The sequence below is a fragment of the Ursus maritimus genome, unplaced genomic scaffold, assembly GCF_017311325.1.
Source record: "Ursus maritimus isolate PB19 unplaced genomic scaffold, ASM1731132v1 scaffold_24, whole genome shotgun sequence".
Classification (NCBI taxonomy): domain Eukaryota; kingdom Metazoa; phylum Chordata; class Mammalia; order Carnivora; family Ursidae; genus Ursus; species Ursus maritimus.
This window is the reverse complement of record NW_024424897.1, coordinates 12,407,509-12,432,059: the sequence shown is the minus strand read 5'-3', so window position 1 is coordinate 12,432,059 and position 24,551 is coordinate 12,407,509. Positions and strand designations below refer to the sequence as shown.

Below are 24,551 nucleotides of genomic sequence, written 5' to 3'. Positions count from 1 at the left end.
ATAAATGCATTTGAATGCTTTTTTAAAAAAAAATTAAGGTGAAAAACTGTGAAGGAAGAATTTTTAGGGTTCATTTCCCCTAATATTCATGTCTTGTCTAATCCTAGCAGTTACCAAAAGGTAACCCGAAAGAGAGCATGGTGTACAAGCTGAAAAAAAAAGAAATATCTCAACCCATCAGTGAAGCAGAATAATAAATAATATAGAATAGCCAGTGGTAGGATGATTGTTACATTAGCTGACAGTTGTCTCAGAAAAAAATACCTCCTGAGACAAAATCAAATCAGGGGAAGTAAAACAAATGAAAAACTGCACTAGGAATACAAGGTGCCATTTTCATGTTATTGATAGGAAGCGATTTTTCATATCAATAGGTAAGTATTTCTTTCTTGCCACATATAGATAAGCATCTGGCCAGAGCAAGGATAAGCATATATTATCTCTAATTTTGTATGTGATAGAAATGTCAGATTCAACATGGTCTTCTATATGTTATTGAGACTCTGGCACCATTTCACATAAATGTTGAGAATTATTTATTCGTCAAATCTCAAACCTGGTTTCGTACACTGGGTTTGTCTTTTTTTTTTTCTTCATTTGACTCTTGAGTCCCTATAGGTGCCAGGCAGTGGGCTAAATTGTTGGGATGCATGAGTGAACGTGGGTTACATTACCATGGGCGAGGCAGACATGAAAATGAGCCCTAAGGAGTAAGCAAATTGTATAGTGTACTTGAAGGTGATATGTCCTATGATAAAAAGGAACAGTAGATCAGGGCAAAGGAGACTGGGAGGACTGGGGGGGTGGGCTGAAATTTAAATAGGGTGGTCAGGGAGGTGCACTCATTAGAGTACAAAGATGACATTTAAGCAGAAACTTAAAACTTTGAGAAAGAAGCCATGTGACCATCTGAGGAGAAGCTTCCAGACACCAAGGCAGAGCATCTCTGGCATGTCTTCACCCAGCAAGGAGACGGGTGGGCTGGAGTGGTGGTGGTGGTGTAGAGTAGCAGAGATGAATCAAGAGAGGTAGCTGGGATTGGATCACATGAGGCCTCATGGTATATGGCATAGTGTTTGACTTTTAATTTTTTTTATAATAACAGCTTTATTAAGATATAATTCACATATGGGCTGCCCAGGGGACTTAATCAGTTAAGCGTCCAGCTCTCGATCTCAGCTCAGGTCTTGATCTCAGGGTCGTGAAATCAAACCCCATGTTGGGCTCCATGCTGGGCATGGAGCCTACTTAAAAAAAAAGAAGGAAAAAGATATAATTCACATACCTGCAATTAATTCATTTTAAGTATACAATTTAATCGTTTTGAATATATTCACAATTGTGTAACCATCAGCACAATCAATTTTTTAAACGATTTATTTATTTTAGAGAAACAGAGAAAGAGAGCACATGAGCAGGAGAGGCAGAGGGTGAGGGAGGAGTACAGGGAGCGGGAGAGAGAATCCCAAGCAGACTCCTCATAGAACACAGAGCCTGTCTCGGGGCTCCATCTCATGACCCCAAGATCACAATCCAAACTAAAACCAAGAGTCAGTCACTTACCTGACTGTGCCACCCAGGCACCCTAGCACAATCAATTTTAAATTTCCATTTCCCCCAAAAGAAGTTTGATACCCTTTAGCAGTCAGTTGCCCACCTTCCAACTTCCTCTCACCCTAGGCAAGCAGTAGTCTACTTCCTGTTTCGAAGGATTTGCCTCCTGGATATTTGATATAAGTGGAATCATATAACACGTAGTCTTTTGCAACCGCCTCCTTTCACTTAGCATAGCGCTTTCAAGGGTCATCCATGTTATAACGTGCATTAGTGTTCCATTTCTTGTTATGGTTGAATGATACTCCTATGTGCGGATAGACCTCGTTTTGTTTATCTGTCATCCATTGATGAACATCTGGCTTATTTCCTCTTCTTGGCTATTATGAACAATGCTGCTACGAACATTTGTACACAAGTTTTTGTGTGGTTGTGTGTTTTAATTTCTCACCCAGGAGTGGAATTCCTGACACATATGGTAACCATGTTTATCCTTTTGAGGAATTGCACAACCGTCATCCATTCTACATTCCCACCAGCAGGGTATGAGGGTTCTGATTTCTCCACATCTTCACCAACACTTGCTATTATTGGTCTTGATTAAAGCCATCCTAGTGGGTGTGAAGTGGTATGTCATCATTGTTCCAACTTGAAATTGCCTAATGACAGTGATGTTGAGCATCTTCTCATAAGCTTTTTGGTCGTTTGCATATCCTCTTTGGAGAAATGTCTTTTCAGTTCCTTTGCCCATTTTAAAATCGAGTATAATTGCCCATTTATTACTGGGCTGTAAGCATTCTTTATATACTCTTGATACAAGTCCCTTATCAGATATATGACTTGCAAATATTTTCTCCCATTCAGCACATGCCAAGGCTTTAAAAATTCCTGTTGAATAAATATTTGAATGCTCAAAATTATATTTCCATTACAATGTTGTTATAGCATTAGAATACAGTCAATTACATACCAGTGTTAATTTCCCTGACTTAAACTATTAAATATATGTAAATAAATTGAATAGCTTTCATTATCTTATCATTTTTAAATTCATTTTTAAATGTTTAAAATCTGCCATTTTAATGAATGGACAAATTACAAAAACATGGACCATAATTAATTTTTTGTTTAAAAATATATTTGATTTTTTAATTTTATAGATGGAAAAAGTGGAAGCAGATCTAACTAGATCCAAGTCTCTTCGTGAGAAACAATCAAAAGAGTTTTTGTGGCAGCTGGAGGATGTCAAACAACGATATGAACAGCAGGTTGGTCTTTCATTTTGATGATGCCGTTGAATTTTTAAATGCACTTATAATCTCTCTTTTAAAAATCTCATTATATCTGAGGCACCTGGCTGGCTCAGTTGGTGGAGCATGTGACTCTTGATCTTGGGGTTGTAAGTTTGAGACCCACATTGGGTGTAGAGATTACTTTAAGAAAAATCTTAAAAAATATCGTTGTATCATCATATCCCTACTTATATTACTAAGAATGTTATTACCAATATATGTGAATCATTTAAAACAAAATCTGTTTCAGTAAAATCCAGAAATAGGATTTTAGCTCTTCACTGAAGTCTCTTCCAACAGTTTGTTAATCTGCATGTTTAATGGAAACATTTACTGTGATTCTTGAGTCCTTCTGTTCCTGTCAGAGCAGAAGTCTGACTTGCTCATTTATTTAAGAAGTAGTTTTGGGTACCTACTATGTCCCGACTCTGGGCAGAGCAGTAAGTCGGACTGACACGTCCCTTTTCTCACAGATCATATACCACATTCTTTTTATAATCATTTTTTAAAAAATTTATTTAAATTTAGTTAACATGGTGTATTATTAGTTTCAAGGGTAGAATTTAGTGATTCATCAGTTGCATTGAACACCCAGTGTTCATTACATCATGTGCCCTCCTTGATGCCTATCACCTATCCTCCCCAACCACCTCCCCTCCAGCAACCCTCAGTTTGTTTCCTATAGTTAAGAGTGTCTTATGTTTTGCCTCCCTCTCTGTTTTTATGTTATTTTTCCTTCCCTTCCTCAATGTTCAGCTGTTTTGTTTCTTAAATTCCACATGAGTGAAATCATATTGTAATTGTCTGATTAATTTATTTCACTTAGTATGATACCCTCTAGTTCCATCCATGTTGTTGCAAATAGCAAGATTTATTTGTTTTGATGGCTTAGTAGTATTCCATTGTCTATGTGTGTGTGTGTGTGTGTGTGTGTATACACATATATATACCACATCTTCTTTATCCATTCATCTGTCATTGGCTGTTTGGGCTCTTTCCATATTTTGGCTGTTGTGGACATTGCTGCTATAAACATTGAAGTACATGTGCCCCTTTGAATCACTATGTTTGTATCCTTTGGATAAATATCCAGTAGTGCAATTGCTGGGTCATAGGGCTAGTATCCAAAATCTATAAAGAACTTATCAAACTCAACACCTAAAAAACAAAAAAATCCAGTCAAGTAATGGACAGAAGACATGAACAGACGTTTCTCCAGAGAAGACATACAAATGGCTAACAGAGCACATACTACATTTTGGTGGCAGCCTAATTAAAAAATAAATAAACAAAAAAACCCATTCAAAGAGTGATTTATGAAGGAGAAAGAAGGTGTGTACAGAAGCCTTGTTGGGTGGAGGTGGGAAGGGGATTACCAGCATTGATGGTGGTCAGGCAAGCCCTCCAAGCAGGGGAACTTTGTGCTGAGAATCTTGGAAACTTGGTATGAGCCAGCCATGAAGTCTCTGGAGGAATAGTATTCCAGGCCGGGAGAACAGTGAGTGCAAGGATCTGAGATAAGAGCAAGTTGGGAGAGTTCAAGGAACAAAAATGACAGAAAAGGCCGGTTCAGCAGGAGTGTAGAGGGGAAGGTTCTGGCTGTAGGAGATGGGGCGAGAACTGGGCTTGGGCCAGGACCCAGGCATCCAGGGCAGCATAAGAGGTTTGGATTTTGTTCTCAGTGGTCTGCATCTAATTTATTTTATAAAAAAGTTTTTATTTTCACCTTTTCTAAAAATGCATTCCTGCTAATTCATGGAATATTCAAGATGGTTATTAATTTTTACTTGTTTGTTTAATTTACTTGCCTTGTTTCCTTAACATCTGGAAAAATGTTAATTAGCTGAATCACTAAGTTAAAATTTTTTTGTCAAGACAATATTTGAACCTTTTTATTCTGAAAACCTGAATAATTTTTTCATTATTATATTTTTCAATTCCTTATAAGTGGCTACTGCATCAAAAACTAATTAATCCCTTGTGATTACTGAATTTTAATCCCTTTCCTAAGTGATTGCTGTTAGGCGCTCAGTTGAGTTCCATGAAAAGGAAATCTGATCAGACATATGACCTCATGGCTGTTATGTTGTTGTCACTCTTTTATCTTAAAATATTGGTAAAAATACCTGAGTTACTTTCATAGTGATGGGGTAAAGTTTGCAAATTGGTCCTTCTTTGTTATTTGTATTGTCTGCCTAGTCTTGCTCCATTCTGTCAGTGCAAATCATGTGCATGCTTCAAGACTTGCTTCCTGCTTCAACACTTCCCTAAAATGTCACATGACCTTTTCAGCCCACACCCATTTCTTCCTTCTCTGAAATTACGGCATTAATCATCTCATTATTCTGTACGCTTAAATCAGTTCTTGTATCGTAAAATATCATATAGTGCTGTTTTTATCCAGAATGGAATACAGTCTGCAAGGGAGGAGAAACTTCTGTTTTTCCAGCCTCTGCTACATTATGTTTCTGTGATTGAGTTGGTAATAGAAATACATTATAGAGTTCATTACATTGTTGAATTGATTGGAGTGGGAAGTGGGGATAAGAAGGAAACTAAAATAAACAAATATAAATAAGAATATTAAGGAAGGGCAAGGGGTGTTACAGATTATCGTGCTCTAGTTACAAGGTATAGTAGAGATGATTTTTGGGATTAAAAGCGATATTAAAAGCAAAAATAAAAACAAGAAAAATGTCAGTTCCTCTAAGTAAGCTGGCGGGGGAATGGGGGAGAGAGGAAATCCAACAAGTTCAAAACCGTTTCTGTGACACAGATATGACTCAGAAACTATTGTGTTTCAGGGTGACTATAAGGAGGAGAAGCATTCTCTTTGAGAGTTTAAAAAATTATATTTTCAGGAGTGCCTGGGTGTCTCAGGCTGTTAAGTGTGTGACTCTTGGTTTCGGCTCTGGTCATGATCTCAGGGTCGTGAGATCAAGTCCCAAGTTGGGCTCTGCACTCAGAGGGGAGTCTGCTGGAGATTCTCTCCCTCTCCTTCTGTCCCTCCCCACCCTTTCCCTCTGCCTCTCAACCCCTGTTCATTCTCTCTCTCCCCGCTCTCTCTAAAATAAATAAATAAAAAATTTAAAAAAATTATATTTTCATTTTGATGATACTCTTGTAGATGACAGATTTATAACCAGATCTAGCCAAGTGACCTCAGTGCCTGATTGGCATTTATTTTGTGATGGTTTTGGGACAACCCTGGCTTTTTAAAGTTGGACACATAAGAAAAACCACCATGGAAAATTAACATTTGCCTAAATAAAAATTATTTTAAGTTAGGGGCGCCTGGGTGGCACAGCGGTTAAAGCGTCTGCCTTCGGCTCAGGGCATGATCCTGGAGTTCCGGGATCGAGCCCCACATCAGGCTCCTCTGCTATGAGCCTGCTTCTTCCTCTCCCACTCCCCCTGCTTGTGTTCCCTCTCTCACTGGCTGTCTGTATCTCTGTCAAATAAATAAATAAAATCTTTAAAAAAAAAAAAAAAAAAAAAAAAAGTAAAAAGACATGGGTGAAAAAAAAAAAAAAGAATAATATTTGCAATGAATGTGATAGGCAAAGAGCGACTCTCTTACAAAATTAATAAATTTATAACAAATAAAAATAATTAGCATATAAATTAAGTAATTAGCACAAATCATAAGAAAATCGTTAATGTCCCCACAAATGACCTGGCGAAGGACAGAAACAGATAAGAAACGAATTGAATAAATAACCGTGTAGAAACATCTTCAGCCTTAGTATTAAAGATGCAAATTAGAATTAACAATGATGTGCCATCTAAAGCTGGCAGAAGTTTAGTGAAATTTGTACTTTCATATATTGCTGATGGCATTTAAATTTTGGAGAGGATTTAAATTTTTGGAGAGGATTTTGGCAGTATCTACCAAGAGTCATAAAAAGTATTTACACCCGCTGGCCCAATTATTTTTAATCTCAGACAGAAATATTCAAACAACAATGTTAATTATTTTTTAGGTGATGGAATCATAGTTGATTCTTTTTCTATATTCCCTACTTTCCACATTGTGACTGTCTTTTTTAATGTGACAGTCATGTTCTTAATTTAAAAATACACTTACATGGTGATGAATCACTAAATTCTACACCTGAAACCAATTTTACCATATATGTTAACTAACTTGAATTTAAATAAAAACTTGGAAAAAATACACTTACATAAACTCGTTTGAATGAATAAAAGTTTCAGAGACTTTTCTCAGAATGATAGTTTTAAAAATCTACCAAAGTTTTATCTTTGTATAGTCTTGCTTAAAAATACTTAATAAGGGAAATTAATTTTTTAAAGAATTGATATTATTAATAGAAACTACATGCTGTTGGGGAGCCTGGGTGGCTCAGTCGGTTGAGCATCTGACTCTTGATTTTGGCTGAAGTCATGATCTCAGGGTTGAGGGATTGAGCCCCATGTCCAGCTCCATGCTGGGCGTGGAGCCTGCTTAAGATTCTCTCTCTCCCTCTCCTTCTGCCCCTGCTTGTGCTCTCTCTCAAAAAAAAAAAAAAAAAGAAAGAAAGAAAGAATAGAAAAGTAAAGAAAAGAAAAGAAAAAGAAAAAAAGGGTACGTGGGTGGCTCAGTCAGCTAAGTGTCTGCCTTCAGCTCAGGTCATGATCCCAGGGTCTTGGGATTGAGCCCTGCTCAGCGGAGAGCCTGCTTCTCCCTTTGCCTCTGCCTCTGCCTCTCTCTCTCTCTCTGTGTCTCTCATGAATAAATAAATAAAATCTTAAAAAAAAAAAAAAACATGCTGTTGCATTACTTTTTCTGTACTTCCTTTTCATGAAAAGGGGATAAAATATACAAGTGTCAGGCAAATATGTGACAGGAATTTTAAAAAAACTCACAAGAGGCTCTCTCAGATCTTGGTGATTTCACCCATTTTATTCTTCCTATCTCTGTCGGCCTGTTCATTAGACTCGGTGTTGAGATTGAAGATCCCAGGCAGTAACTCACCAGGGAAAGACAAAGGCAGGAGGGATATGAGTAGTAGATTTTAGGAGAATATTTATTGATGTGATAATACCAGCTTTTTAAAACCCTTTCCAGCAGAAAATTTTATTAACTGGAACAGTATTCCCCCAGACCACTCCAAATTGTTAAGATTTTTACTGTGAAAGTTTATCATGAGGAATGATAGGCGTATAGCTGTGGTCCCCACAACGAGCATAAATTCACTAAAAATGAAGCCGATTAAACTAAGCTCATTTCCTTCTTTGAACGGGGGGCCAGGCTGGTAGATAAGGCAAGTCTAGCTGAACTTCAGTGAGCCATCTGGTAAGGTCCTTCATGAAGGCAGTATGAGACAGCATGGTGTAGGTATAGGTGCATTTATGTGGCTAAGCGATGGTTCAGAGGGTCATCTCTGAATGCCCAGTTACCAACCTGAAGTGAGATTTCCAGGTGTGTCCATCACTGGATGATGAGACAGAGCTAAAGTTCCCTGCTTCCCTAGAGCTCAGGGGAGCAGTTAACAAGTAGGATATGAAAATCAGTACTCTGAAGCTTTAAACAGCTGAAATTAAGATGATTAAGTTTATTGGGATTGAATATAAAATCCTATGCTTAGACTTAAAAAATTATCTGCAAAAAATATAAGGCAGGGGTCGGGGTGGGTGAGGGGTATAAAGGGTGGGGACGGCAAGGCAGACCAAAAAACACGCCTGGGATGATGGCACAATGGGCCCAGTGCATTGTTTACATATCAGGTCACATAAGGAAAAAGTCCGTTCTGGTCGCCACATTTTAAGTAGGGCACTGACAAAAACATGTTCAAATGAAAGTCTCCAGAATATAGAAAGACTTGGAACTATGTCAGAGAGAATATTTAAAGGAATTTTGCCAAGAAAAAATAAGACCAAGGAGAACAGCATACCTCTTTATTCTTAACTCAAGGTCTGTCGTCTAGGAAATAGTAGGACTGGTCTGTGTGGGCATATCCCGACAGCCAGCAGTTAGTAGGGCCACTCGGGGCCACGGAGCTCTTCTGCGCGCTCTGTGTGAGTTCAGCCACGTCCCCGTGGTCTCATGTGGCAGAGGCCGTTATGTATTATTCCCACCTTCTAGTGGTAGCGACTGAAGCTCATCCTCTTAAGTGACCTTCCAGGGGTCCCACACACCTAACAGGTGACACAGAACGGGCACAGGAGCCGTGCTCCTCACCTCCACTCCAAACCGACTCCCCTTGCGCTTCCAGGAGGCAGGAAGTGAACCCGTGTGTAGGTAACACTGGGAGGCATAGTTTGAGTCATTCATTTCAAAGTTATTCTTTCCTAAAGAATTATTCAAATGTGCACTGGTTTATCTGGTGAGAAAGTAAGTTCGAAGTAGCTGTCGGGAGTGCTGTGGGGGTGCTATCCATTCGGGGGGCTGGCCTACTGCTAAGGTCCCTTTTGAATCCAGTGTTGTGTGATTTTCTATTCTTCTGCCTGATGAGACCCTCAGCCTGTGTGTGTGTGTGTGTGTGTGTGTGTGTGTGTGTGTGGCCACAGATGGAGACATCTCTGGCTCCACCACGGACTCATGTACTTCGTACCCGTCTAGCTGGGTGTCCTTCTTCAGGGCCTCTGCCCGCCTCCTCAGCTGCCATTTTGTGCAGGTGTGACGGCTTTTCTATTTTTCGGTCTGACTTTTCTATAAAATGTGAAATGTGGTTTTAGCATTTCACACCGAAAGGGGATGTAGACGCTCGTCACCTGGGCCCTTGTCTACCCTCGGACTGGGGTGGGTGATCCCTGGGGCCATTGACCAGCGCCAGGGTATGTGTGAGGCTGCATACATGCTTCCTGGAAGGTTGGAGTCACTTGATTATTTTGTGGGAAAGCGAAGCAGTTTTACTACTGAGGTAACAATCATATTAAAACAAACAGAGCCTTTCCTGTTTTGAAAAATGCAAAGTTCTCATGAATTTTTAAGATAAAATAGGACATTTCAAAGAAACCTCCAGCTTGCAGAGGCTGCTTCAGGCTATGCCCTCAGATCCCCCAGAGGGGTGCTAGTCATTTTCACTGCTGCTAGGGGTGCTTTGGCAGAAAAGTTTAGAAGCACTTATCTGGCCTAATCCTCCCATTTTATAATGAGGGAATTGCCATCCAGAGGAAATGAATGACTTGTGCTTTGGGTCTCAGTTTCCTTATTCAGTTTTTATTTTTGAGCCCCCTCCCATATAGAAAGCATCATGCCAGGAACTGAAATGAAGTGAAAAAAGCACAGTGGTATTTTAAAATATTTTAGCCAGAATGCAGGCATAAAGTGGGCAGATGTGGAGAGAAAAACATCAAACACATGGGCTAAACACTCACACAAATATCCTGTAAAGCCCAAGCTTTCATCAAGATTTCCTGTTTCTTTCCTGTATAACCCATTGGAACAAAAAGACAATTCTAATTGTCTGCACAAACCTCATTCAAGCTGGAAACAAACAACAAACCAGGCATGCTAGGATTTCCTGAACTATGGAGATTTTTTTGGCAATCCCATCATATCATTCTTTAGTCTTACATTTTATATCTTCTCTTTTCACTACAAAGCCTTTAAAGGGAAATGTAGTTCAAAAGATAAACAAGTGGTCGAATTCTCGGGAAAGAATAAATACTTAATGATCATAAAAAAACACTGAAGGGCCCAGTGCTTACATGTTACTCTTATTTGAAACTTCAAATATTTTGGTAGCAAAGATAGTGTAAAGATGAGACAAATTATACAAGACAAGTAGTTGGGAAGTTTTAAGATCAGTGGAGATATTTAATTAGTAGATAGTATGCAATTCCCAATTTTTCCCCTGTAAATATTTTACTTATCTCAATTTTTTAGGTAATATAGTCTAAAAACAGAGGTTTCTGTTACGTTAGACTTTATAGCATCACGGGAAAAGGATATGGTACACAGCAAGACATAGAGGGAAGAGAGGGAAGACACAACTAGTCGAGGTGCGCTGGGAGGTGGAGGTGTGCGGGGACCCCAGCACAGGGAGGGGTGTTGGCTTCAGAGGGGAGGACAGGCTTCTGCTGCCACTAGCGAGAAGCGGAGGGCAGAACAGATACACAGAAGCGAGAAGCGGAGGGCAGAACAGATACACAGAAGTGTGTTGCTCTGCAGCAGGAAAATGAGGATGGCTTGTTCCTGGAGGTTTTCCTTCATGAGAGAGGAGGAGAGACCGTTCGCTGACACTGGAGGAGTGACATGGGCAGCAGGCCCGATGGAAGTGGCGATTGTTTGATATTATTGTGGTGATCACATGACTGAGCCGATGAGAAGAACTTGGTGAAACTTCTTTTTGGCATCAAGGTCCCCGATGAGGTTAATGACCATGAAGTTGTGAGTCTCCCTAAGAGAGCTTCAGAATGGATTTTTGTAGGATTGACTGCTTTCTGAATATGAGTGTACCTCATTTTGCATCAAGTACGCTCTGTCATTCTCTTGGTCTTCTTTTGCTCACTTGATCATAACTCTTTTTAAAAGTCTTTTGGCTTGACTTTCCTTTTCCAGTTTGTAATAAATAATTTTTGAGACTTAACTACATAACAGCCCCTCTGCCTTCTCAGTGGTGGTCAAGATGAATGCAGTCCAGATCCAGATGCTTCTGCAAGGCACAGCTTGGTCCTACAGGCCACAGGCAGAGCGCCAGCTTCCTGGACATTAGGCCGCCAGCGTCAGGGACCCAGGCTGTGATGCTGTGGAGCCCGGGCCCACGGGTCCAGGGCAGGCGTTAGGAGCCTGGGTCCATAGAATGGGCGTTGGTGCTTAGTGAAGGGTGTACTTACAGCAGGCCTCCTCTTCCTGTTTGTAACTTTTCTTATCTAGGTTAAAACAAATGACACTTTTATCTGGAGTGGGAATTAAGAGGGCGAAGATGAACACAATTCTTTTCAAAAACTGTAATAAGTATGTATGTTTTGTTTTAGGGATACTTCATTTTAAAAATGTTTTCTATGGGGTGCCTGGGTGTCTCAATCGGCTAAGTATCTGTTTCTGGATTTCAGCTCAGGTCATGATCTCACGGTTGTGAGACTGAGCCCCACGCTGGGCTCTGTGCTGAGTCTGGAGCCTGCTTAAGATTCTCTCTCTCTCTCCCTCCGCTTTGGGCTCTCCTCCCACTGTCCCCACCCCTGCTCACATGCTCTCTCTTTCTCTCAAAAAAAAAAAAAAAAAAGTAAAAACTACAAAATAAATAAAAATAACACAGAAATGTTTCCTAGATAGTGATATGGCTGATGGGTGATTCCCATTCTCTAGATACCTTAGAAGTCTACAACAGATGCAGCGACTTTCCAATCATTCATTAGTTAACATACGTTTATTGACCACCTACTTTGGCTCACCACTGTTCCAGGGCTTAGGATGTGGCGGTGAGCAAAAGAGAGTCTCTGCTCTTATGGTAGAGGAGACAACAGCAACATCTCTCTCTCTCTCTGTCTTTCTCTCCCAAAATATAAGGTAAGGTTAGGTAATTATAATTGCTATGAAATAAAGCAGGATAAGGTGTTTAGAGTAAAGGGCTGTTTTATATAGGGCTGTTGTTTAATTAAGATGTTATTTTAGATATAGCCTGTGAAAGGCTCTAAAGAAGTGATATGCAAATTAAAACCTGCATGAAGTGGGGGCGCCTGGGTGGCACAGCGGTTAAGCGTCTGCCTTCGGCTCAGGGTGTGATCCCGGTGTTCTGGGATCGAGCCCCACATCAGGCTCCTCCGCTATGAGTCTGCTTCTTCCTCTCTCACTCCCCCTGCTTGTGTTCCCTCTCTCGCTGGCTGTCTCTATCTCTGTCGAATAAATAAATAAAATCTTAAAAAAAAAAAATAAAAAAAAATAAAACCTGCATGAAGGGAAGGAGGAAACCATACAAAACTTGAAGTAAGGGAAGAATATGTCATGCAGAGGAAATGGGTTGATATGGGGCTGGAATGGAGTGAGCCAGGGAGAGAGTGTTAGGAGCCAAGGTTAAGCTGTGGGCAGCTTGTATCAAGTTCCGTGGACTGTGGCGGGAAGTTTAGGTTTTATTCTGAGTGTGATGCAAAGCTGTTGGAGCATTTGAGCAAAATCTGGTCTGAGTTTTTAAAAGATTTCTCTAGCTGCTGTGTGGAGCATTGATTGTCGGGGATGCGGGGCGGGGGGCTAGTTAGGAGGGATTGCAGGAGTCTGGTGAGAGATTACCATGGCTTGGACCTGGGGGGGGTGGTGGGGGTGATAGCAAGCGGTCCAATCGGGATGTATTTGGCAGGAAGGACTCGTTAATGGATATGAAATGGAGTGTGGGGGAAAAGGGAACTCAAATGGGACNNGAATAATCAGGTGAATGGTGGTGGCAGACATGGACCCATGAGTAGAGAGGAAAGAGAAAGGAAGTCCCAGAACTGAGCCCGGGGCACTACAGTGCTTAGAGATGGGTAGGAGGTGGAGGAAAACAGACACTGGGAAGGAGCAGCCCGTGAGGGAGCAGGGAACCTAAGAAAGTCTGGTTTCCCATAAGCTGTGTGCAGTGTTTCCGGAAGGAAGAAGTGAGCAGCTGATTGTTTCAGGGGCCGCCAAGAGGGGAAGTTAGATGGGGACTGAGAACTGACCATTGGATTTGGCAAGAAGTCCTCTCGCCACCTCGTCAAGGCCAGTTTCAGTGGAATGTGGGAACAAAAGCCTGGGTGGACTGAGAATGGGATGAGAGCATCCCTTTTGAGGAATTTTGAGTAAAAGCGGAGTGGAGAAATGAGGTGGTAGCTTGAGGGATACGTGGGGTCAACGGAAAGTTTTTTAGAAAATGAGACAAGTACAAATGTTTGTTTGTTGACGAGCATTGTCCACTGGAGAGAAAAATGGCGACGGCGCAGGTGGTGGTGGGATGATTGTGAGAGCAAGTGCTTGATTTGACGGTGCCGGTGACAGGACTCTCCTGAGGTGGCAACGAGGATGGCCACCCATTCGAGTCACAGGAAAGGCAGAGACTAGGCAGGTTAGACACCTCAACTGATGATAAGGAAGATGAAGTAGTTCCCTTCTGATTTCTGTTGTTCGACTGTTCCTGAATGCCACCTGTTCCATTCAAAATGATAAATGATCCTGGAGCGTTGGAGTCGGTGAAGTGAGGAAAGTAAAAAAGTAAAGGTATATATAGTCCATATTTTGGAGGATTTTATAGCTTGGTTGATCTGTTTGTCTTTCTAAATTCTATACTAGTCAGGAAACTGATGATTTTTATATTTCCTATTCGTTCAGCAGCAGTGATGTGCCAGGTTAAGAAAATTGAATGTGTTTTAGAAGAACAGATAGAAGGTAAAAGAAATTAAAACTAAAATGTACAGTGAAGACATGTTTTCCCCCAAAATGTTGAACTCTGTCTAAGAGGGTGAATTCTTAGTTAATGAGTTTTCATAATGTTGAGTGGCTTGAATTGTCCGTCATTAAACCACGAAGAAAAATCTTGAAAGATCTGACTATCCGAATGAATCCTTCCTGGATTTTCATTGAGATCTGGCAGATAAACACACAGAAAATAGTAGCTAATTTTCCAAAAAGCTTTAAAAGCTCAGGGTCATTACTGTCATTCATGTCCTGCAGACGCCAGGTGAGTATTTTGAAGTGTTGAAGGAACCTGCCGAGAAGAGTACTTGCCCCCCACACGTGGCATTTCCCAGCATTCCTCTGTGACCACTGGGGGCTTCCAGCCTTCAACCCTTGTGCCTCTTGAGCTTCCGGAGCCTCAGCGGCCATGTGTCCCTGGCTGTCAATGGCTCACTAGAGAGAGAAAGGAGAAGCGGCTCTCTATGCCGGCAGGTCCTTGTTCCCTCTGGAATAGCAGTTAGCACTGCAATATTAAGCTTCTGAAAAAGAGAACTTGCGTAACTAAACTGAACTGTTGATAGATTTCATAGGTAAGTTTTTTGTTGTAGTGGATATCATCTAGGCCTGGAGCCCCATGGCCACCCACAAATGACAAATTCTTCTGCTCTTGACACACTGATGACTTTTTACTATTTGGGGAGGGGGCGTGCCTGTTTCTATGAAGCTGTTGTTCATAAAGTTAGACTATACTGTGGCATTTTCTGTGCTGATGCTGAATTTATACTCTGACTCCAAAGGCTCAGAGCAGACTGTATATGTCTTTAGGTTTACCTTGTTTGTTTTCTTTTAAGTTTTTATTTGCATTCCCATTAGTTGACATACAGCATAATAAATATGTACAATGTAGTGATCCAACCGTTCTATACCTTGCTCAGTGCTCATCATGATACGAATACTCTTACTCCCTGAAAAATCCTTGTGTTTTTTTTTTAATGGCTCACTCTTTAAAGGAAAGTATCCCTTGAACTATTAGCCTGATATATATATATAATTGCTCACGATATTTGAACTGACCTTCATCTCTCTTTTTAGAAAAGGTAGCACGTTTACAACAGCTGATGCTTTTACTAGGCAGTGATCTTCCCTACTACTCCACTCAAACTGACCCAGGGAGGAGATGCCGAAACTGCCATCGCATAGTATTGAGGAAGAAATCAAAAGTCTCAGGAAAATGAGACTATTAGAATGATTTTGTTACTTTAGACCAGGTAACCTGCCCCATGGTAGGCCCTCTGAGGGCCTAGAAGATACTGCCTCCACTGAGGTGTTGAGGAATGCAGGTGGTGGGGACCCTGATACTGCTGAGCAGCTATGTGGTGGCTTCCGCCATATGCTGGCACCAAGAGTAGGAGATGCTGCTGTGGAACTGGGCTGCCCACTTCCAGTAGGATGGTAGGGTTCCAAAATGGCAGACACCAGTGAGGCACTCGAATGTCAGATGGAAGGTAGAAGTGATTATTGTAATGGGCCCAAGGCTAGAGAGGCAATCAAGATGTCTTGCCTGGCAGGGATCCTGTGGGGATACCGAATGGAAGCATGTTGTTGAGGGATAAGAGAGACAGAGACCAATGAGAGTACTACTTGCACAACATCAAGAAAAAGTCAAGAGTGGGCAAGTGAACTTTAGACAATTCTCCATGCAAATCATGGTCCTTCATTAAGTTTCCAGATCTAAGTTCACAGTTCACAGACCCAGAACCCATGTGTTTGAAGGGAGACCATGTCCCGTGATAAGGGCTCTTAAAATGCCAAGTAAATGCCATCCAATATGGTACTGCACACAGTGGAGAAAGCATAAATTCCACCAAAGTCTTATCTTCTGGAGTGACTACTGTGAATCTGATATGAGTATAATTCCTGAAATTTCTGAGACATAGGTAAATAGAAGGGTACATAGATATATAGACAAAAACTTTTTTTAAGAAATGAGACTATGCTGTATTTTCTACTTTTATTAAAATAATTTTATGTGAAATTAGTTGAAAAAACAAGGAAAACAAGGAATTTCTGAAGTTTAGAAAAGTGTTTTTTTTGCCATATGGGAGGTGATTTCTTAGAACATTAAGAAATAAAGAATAAAAATACATTGAGGTTTGGGGCACCTGGGTGGCAACTGACTCTTGATTTCAGCTCAGGTCATGATCTTAGGTGGTGAGATGGAACCCAACCCGCATTGGGCTCTCGCTGAGAATGGAGCTTGCTTGGGATTCTCTCCCTCCCTCCCCAACCCCACCGCGCCCCTCTCTCCGCTCGCCTGCACACACACTCTCTCTCTAAAAAAAAGAAAAAAAAAATACATTGAGGTTAGAGTCATTTTTAATTTTATGGCTCAGTTTTGAGAGCATTAGTTTACTCATTACAATAAAAAAAAAATAAAATTAACATGCTTAAACCTTCTTCCACCCACTCCTTCCACTCTGTTTTGTCAATTATAGTGTTATTTATACGTTGTGGCGGATTATAACATTTGTATTCTCTTCTGTAACCATGATTCTTTCCTAATTACATAGAGTTAGTTTTTTATTTAAATCATTTATATGCTCACCACCAGGACTTTTAGCATAACTTCCTCATAGTGGATTCCTTTATCTTGATTCATCTTTTGAATGCTGAGATTTCATCATTAAATCTTTTTTTCCAAGAAGGGCATATCATTGTTGTATTCATTGCATTTTTGCGTGCTTGAAAATCACTGTAAGTTTCCTTATTTTTTGGGCTGGGCGTAACACACTTGGATGACTGTCTCTTCCCTAAAGCTTTGTACATAGTGTCCACTGTATTTTGGCATTAACCATTGCCCATTTTCCTCAATAAAGAATAGTTTTTGTTGGTGTAAAGTGTGCTTTTTTGATACACACGCATAACCATTCATTATAGGAAAAATTTCTGATATATCTGTGTGTACATGGGCTTTCTTTTGCTGGTTTCTCTCTGCGTTATCTTCTCTGTCTCTTTCATTATCTCAAGTCCCTTGTCAATGCCAGTGACTCGATTTTCAGCCATGTTTATTCGGTTGATTGCTGTTTCTAATTTAGAATTAAGTTTGTAATCAAGTTATTTTGGTCCTTGGTTAATTCTGTTGTTTTATCTTCTTGTCTTTGGATTCTTCTTCCATCACCCTCATGTTCTTACTAGGTCTCCCTGTCAACTCTACTCGTTTCTGACTTTGTTTTTGTGTGTGTGTGTGTCTAAAATATATTTTTTTAAGATTTTATTTATTTATTTGATAGAGACCACCAGCGAGAGAGGGACCACAAGCAGGGGGAGTGGGAGAGGAAGAAGCAGGCTCCCAGCAGAGGAGCCTGATGTGGGGCTTGATCCCAGAACACCGGGATCACACCCTGACGCTTAACGACTGAGCCACCCAGGCGCCCCAATCGTTCCTGACTTTGAAGGTGTATTTTCTTCCCTCAAGAATGTTGGGCCTACCCTTCTTCCTTCCTTTTCCCCCTTCCCTCTTTTTTTTTTGTTAAGTAAGTTTGTTTTTTACTTGATGTAACATTTTTATAGCTGTCCAGACACTTTTTCTTTTCATCTCGCTTGGGTGTTAAGTGAGCAGCACTGTCCAAATCAACTATTCATTTTGGTATAATATGCGTGAATTCTCTCTGACTCCTTTTCTGCCCTTATTTTCAGCCTATCTGTCTTCCTCTGAGTTTTAGTTCGAGGGTATAGGTATTCCATCACATTTACTTTCTAGAGCTTGAGATTAGGGTAAGGACAAGGAGGAGAACTTAGTTGGGGCTTTGAGCAACTTTTTGTTAGAGAATCTGATATCTGCTATGTCTTTTAACATTTTACTCATGTCCTCCCCCAGGATTTGCTCTCTGTATTGGAGGGTTTTTTTCTTTTTGAATGGGAGCTTTGAAGCCTATGCTTCATCAGAACCAACCATAATTTTTCACTTTCTCAGTTTTACTCATCTCTTCCCAGCAGCCGTTTTTCCTCCATGCAATTACCCTCCTTGCCCTTTTCTTAGGACATCTTCCTCGGCATTACTTCAGCTCAGCACTTCTGCCTCTGGGGGAAGGGACAGAGAAGTATGTCTCAGCAGGTCAGAACCTCTCTGTCTTTCCTTGACCACCCCACCATTTGACATGGATGGCCAACGTGATAGGGCTCTTTCCTTGCTGGGTTGCTGCCAGTGAATGTTCTGTTGTTTTTAACATTTGTTTTGTTCCTCTCACGATTTTTCAGCTGTCTTTACTCAGAAGTTCCAGTGTCAGGTGTGTTCACCATGAGGCATAGGTTGCCTTGGAAGCCAGTTGTTCGCTTACTGCTAAGAGCGTTCCAGCAGCAGCTGCGTGACTGACTGTCAGGGCGTTATGGGGAAACTTCATGGGTTAAGATTGACGCTGTATTGCCTAGGTAGCCTTTACATCTCTTCAGACTCTTCGACTTTCATACTTCTGTTCACTTGGAATTAGAGCAGCTACCATTGAGTTGTAAGACGCTATCCCCAGGGCTCCTAACTGGAGACTCCTCCCCCTTCTTCCTTTCCCAGCCATAGCACAGGGAGGGCATCTTTTTCTACTTCCTATAACTTCAATCCATTCTTTATCAAGGCTTGTAGAATATAGATTTTGTAATTTGGTTATATTTAAGGTTATCTTAGTATTTTTATATCAGAAGTCCTTTTAAAAGATGTGTTGGATACATTCTATCACTTGCATAATTTATGTTTCTGGTTTTGGAATTTCTGACATTGAGGTTTGTTTTGAGATGTATTGGTCTTCTGTGGGTTGTGTACTGAGAAGGAATGACTTACTCGTTCCATCCCCTTTGTCTTTTTCTTTATGACATTATTAAAAGTTGTTCGGGCCACATTTGCGAGCACTGATTTCACTCTAAAACAGTTACAAGGACTTAAAAATATATATTCCAGGACCCCCCAGAGACTTGGCTATATTCTATCTTGGTCTTTCTCAGAGCCTGGAATGTACTTCTGCTCTTGGACACTTACGTGAAGTCTCAGTTAGAATGAGGACATCATCATCAGGTTGCAAAATGATTTAGTCTGTGATGGAGGGCTGCACTTTCAGGGACTTCGGAACTTCAAACTTTCACTCTTGAACTTCATGTGTAGTGTGTGTTGTGGGGGTAGTGTCGTGGGTGGAGCACCATCTCCTATTTTGACCTACAAAAATGACAGTTTCAACCTAATAGTTTCTAGGTGATAAAGCCATTTTCTCACCCAAACCCCTACCATCAAGCCATCAAGCTCAGCATCTCAGGGGTCTACTACCAGATGCTACCAGATGCTTGCACTTGAGGGTTATTCACTTCACTCGCCCAGAAGACATGCCAATCTGCTTTAATACATGTTGAGTGGATATACATAGCCAGTACAGTTACCTGGCACACAGCCCATGGCTTTTGGACTAGGAACTTAAAGCTTTCCCTCCTCTATTACAGGGAGCTCTTTAGCTGGCCTTCCTTAAGCAGGTTCCTTGGTGATGGTGCATCCTATTCACCCCTGTAGGATAGATCACCTCAACATAGAGACCTGATTGACCACTGAACATTCATCCTTGAGGATGCTGTATACTTTTATATCCTCCACATTTTCCGTGATTTATAACCTCCTGACACCATTAACTCCATTAGACATTATTGTTGGTCAACCAAAGTATCTAGTAGTCCAAGATAAAGAAGCTACTTCATGTTTACCATTGAGAAATGCCTACAAGTAAAGGACTGAACTGGAAAAGCCAAAAATCTCTTTTAATATTTACTTACATAGAAGGGGCTAGGGACAAGTACCACTGAATTTAAACACAGATCCACTTTGGCGATGGCCTTTGTGGTTATGAATCTTATCATTAAGATGTTTCCAGAACTTTAAGGTTTTTCTTCTGGACTCTACCATTTATTAAGAGAAGATATGTCTGCCAGATGCTGCTGCTAACAGTGAGGAATCCTAGGCAAAGACTAGGAAGGGCTTATAACATCTAGAAGTTGGCCAAGTAATGTGGGTTTGAGTAGACAAACCTGCGCTATTTCACTTTAAAAGGCTCCAGCAACCCTGAGATTTATTCATTCATTAACTAGCATCACTGAGCAATGGGCCCTGACAAAGTGACAAGCTACTAATAATTTATGAACATCTATCTTTAGGCTCAAAATTCCACTATCTCTATTTCATTTGTTCCTAATTTTTAAAAATGAATAAACTGAAATCTGAGCATGGGCAGGGTCATTGATCAGTCTACCAGAGCTCTTCAACGAACTCAGAGAAAGTTACTATGGAAGTACATTATTTAGAGCCTAGAATGAGGCAGTGCCATTACTAACGATCTCATAGTGACTTCTGGTCATGTGTTTTTTCTTGTGGGAAGAATTCTGTAATCCTTCTGCCTTAATTACAGGTCAACTGGTTATTTTTCCCTGGAGTATGTAAAATACTTTGTTTTCCATCAATTTTAAATCACACCCATTCTTTCCATTTTTCTGAGGCCTTTGAGAATCAGATCTCAGTAGTACTCTCTACCTCCATCTATTTCTTTTTGGTGTGTTACATACTTAAATGATTTTAACTAAAACTTATAACTTTATTATAATAATGCTTGATAGTGTAACACTGAGTAGAAATAATAATGTGTCCAAGAACTAAAAATATTCTAACTCAATAATTCATAAACTCAGATGCCTGAAATAATGCTGTAATATCAGTACAATTTTAAATTCTCTCTGTTGTTGGGATTAACATTGTAGTTGTATGAATCAGAGTAAAGCATGCACATTAATTTTAAATAAAGAAAATTTTACTACTTGGTATATAAGGAGAAGATGTGTATAGTATTTTTTCTGTATATTGCCAGCAGTAGAATATGCAAGAGGGATCCCTAAATTTGAAATAGACAGAAATTCACTAGAATGTGTCTTTGTTCTGAGATACAAAATAAATGTTTCTATATTACATCATACATTATTTTGTTCTGGTAAGTGTATATAATGAAAAGTGTGTATCCTTTCCTTTCTCCTAGATAGTATAATACATTTATAAGTGGTCAGACATTTCCTGTTCATTTCTCCACTCTAAGAAAAATCACAATAAGGAAAAATGTTGAAACCTGTGTTCATAAGCACATTCAATTTGTGTTTTTGCAATTAGAGGATGAGAATTTCAAATCTCAAAAGAAAATAACTTCTGAAATTTAGTGTAGCATGCACATGTGGAGAAATGAATGCTATCGCTTTAAGATAAGGTAGTCTGGTGATTCATTGCACGAAACGAGAAACAAGATCGATTTGGAGCAGGCTCCTACTGTTAGCTTTTTTGAAGATGGATTCTCACGCCGAAAATAACACAACATATTCTAGATAACAGCAGTTTTTTCCCCTGAAATCCACCAAAACTGAAGAAAAATCCAAGTGACTGTTCTTAGCAGCTGTGTGGCCTGGAGTTCACTGGGGAAGCTGGCTTCCTGCAGTCCCCTATTCATCACCTGCTTCAAAGACAGCCTGGCTGGCTATAGTTTGCAGGCCAGGTAGGGTGCCATTGTGCACAGTCTGGGAGGATTAGTATCAAAGCTGCGGCAACCAGGCCCTTGGTCTCGGGCTGCCATTCAGTCTAGCAGGGAGAGGCTAAGACTGGCCAAGGTCACAGTCTCCAGTGTGGAGTGGACTGGGAAAGGATCCTGAGAATAGAATGCTCTTTATGAAATCATGGCGCAAGCTTGCAGCACAGCAGGTGCCCTTCTGGAACACATAACATCTGTTTATGTTGGTATACCGTAGCTGACAACGAGATAATAGAGCTTTGAAACTTATCATTTTATTTTTTAAAAAGACAACTGTATATACAATAATCCAGATGCGTATTTAGCTTCGAGCTTTTATTTGAAAATCATAAAGAAAACTGACCGATTTAATTGCTGCTTTTACGTGTATATATTGAAGCGAACAGTAAAGCGTACTGCCTATTAACCATTTATAACCATTGCTGATCAGTAATACCCGAATTCTTGGGTAGGAAATACCTAACATTCAACATAATTTTTTTCAATGTTCAGGCATTTATGTCAACAGATTGCAGAACGATTTCCTGAATATGCCCAACTGTCTTGAATATTAGGAGGTTTGGATAAAATCCCCACCCCCACCCCCCCACAGATGAGAGTATTTCAAGGGTGAGGTAATAATGACGCAAAAATAAAATTTTCAACTTGGACAAATTAGAGAAAAATTAAGCTGTCCATGAGTTGTCATGACGACAAGGATGTTCTGTTGATGAACTGTCCTCCTCATTGTCCAATCAGATAGTAGAGCTGAAGCTGGAGCATGAACAGGAGAAGACGCACCTATCACAGCAGCATAGCGCAGAGAAGGATAGCCTAGTCCGAGACCATGAACGGGAAATTGAAAACCTGGAAAAACAGCTTCGCGCTGCCAATATGGAGCACGAAAATCAAATTCAAGAGTTCAAGAAACGAGATTCACAGGTAATTATCAATAATATTTGATAAAACGGGTATCTATTTTTAAAAAGTCATCAGCGTTTAGTGTTTTCTTATTATTCTTGTTGGTGCACGCTGTTTGATCATTTGCAAAACTGACATATAAATGTGGTTTTTTTGTTTTCTTCTCCCCACCCCCCCCCGTTTTGAGGATGAATAAGGCTTTAACTACAGAAACCACAGGTAGCCAGATTAAAAATCCCATGGCGCGCTATAACTTGGCCCCTTTTTTATAATCTTGTCTCAGTTCCTTTCATGATGGATTTTTTTAAGGTATCTGCCCCTTACCCCTCCCCTCAGCCTCAGCAAATCCCTATGAAATATATCAGCCTCACTCCTTGCTTTTTGTTTTCATCTCTGTAGGTAATCAAGCAGCTGTTTTAATATTTGCTTTTCCTTCCTGGTGTTGCTTTTTTTTTTTTTTTTTTCATTAGACTCTATATTTGATTAGATCACTCAGATGGTAATTGATAAAAATGACTCCAGAGAAGGGCTATTTCCCATCAGGTCTGTGGCTTATTCCTACATGCGCGTGCACATGCCTCCTAGCCTCCATCTCTGTAGTCCCTGTTGGAAGCCATTTGGCAGAATAACCCCCAGCTGTGGTAGCATTTGACTCTTCAAACTTATGGATGAAATGTGCACTGTCAGCATGGAAAATTATCTTTATAAATTTCAGATGAAAAAAAAATCTTATTGGGTGTGTGCATCTTTGTGGTACAATACGTTCTTTAGGGTATATATAATCAAAGGCCTTTAGTGTATCCTCTTGAGATTGCTGTGAAATTGTATTAAAGAAAAATTGAGGAGCAATTGATAACAAAAAAAGATAATTTTCCTTTCTAATAAAACCATATCATATACGAGGTCTAAATACCTCTTTTCCCATTGAAATCTTAACCATATTGTTCATATCACACATAAGCTTCTTCCTAGTTATCCTGTCTCCCCAAATAATATAATTTTTAAACAATGACATAAGCCTTCTATTTGTGATGACATGTGTTTAAACGATTTTATGATCATCTAAACAATAAAAATACTACCGATTCCATAAGATGTTTATTTCTTGGGTGGAGGGCGGGAGGCGGTAAGGCAAAGAATAGGAGTTATTGGTTATTTTTCATTTGACCTTGAGTTGTCTTTTACCTTCGGAGAACGACTAGGGCACTATAAGTATACTTGGCACAGGGTTTTTTTTTGTCAATAATATACATTTATAGGAAAACTATTTTCAATTTGTTTTTGGGGGGTTTGTTAACTAAAAAGGTAGTCATTGTAGTAGCCATGGTACCAGCAGTCAGGTGGTTCCTGCTAAATCAATGTGTATTATATTTTTGCCACCGACCTCATTAGAGCCTTTATAAAATATATGCTGATCTTCTGATTGTTAGCCATATAATTTACTAAGAATCTTTTCAAATTTATGTTCTCCTTCAAAGATGATGCTTAGCCTTACCGTTGTCTTCTATGATAAAGTATTTGGGTTCTGAGTCTGTGTAAGTTCTGTTTGCATAGTAAAATTGAATACTTGCTACAGTAAAATACATTAATTTATATAACTTCCTACTATTTTGGTGCCGTTGTGGAAAGCCAACAGTAGCGGAGGCCAAATTTAGAGGAAATCTTTGTGATTTTACATATGTCGTATCTGCCATATATAGGGTGCGGTTCATCCAGTAACAAAAGGGAAATTTTAGAATTATTACATATAATTAAACCACAGGGAGAGTACAATAAGGTTCTTAATTGAATTTCTTCTAATTGAAATAATCAGTATGAGGACCATATGACCTCTTCAAATGCTGTAGCATAGGATTGTGTTTCTCCTATTTTGTGGCTTTCTTGGAACAATTGGAATTGCTGTCTGCGAATGCTAGTAAAGCAGTGGAAACT

At 40.0% G+C, this 24,551-nt stretch overlaps 1 protein-coding gene across 7 annotated transcripts in view; it reads left to right on the top strand.

Annotated features, from left to right (window-relative positions):
* Nucleotides 1–24,551, top strand: part of CEP112 (centrosomal protein 112) — a 413,330-nt gene that overhangs the window by 168,953 nt on the left and 219,826 nt on the right. For all 7 annotated transcript variants that reach the window (XM_040640361.1, XM_040640362.1, XM_040640360.1 and 4 more), the window contains 2 exons: nt 2,715–2,822; nt 22,458–22,640. In XM_040640361.1, coding sequence (XP_040496295.1) covers nt 2,715–2,822; nt 22,458–22,640 — 291 coding nt within the window. The remainder of the gene's footprint in view (nt 1–2,714; nt 2,823–22,457; nt 22,641–24,551) is intronic.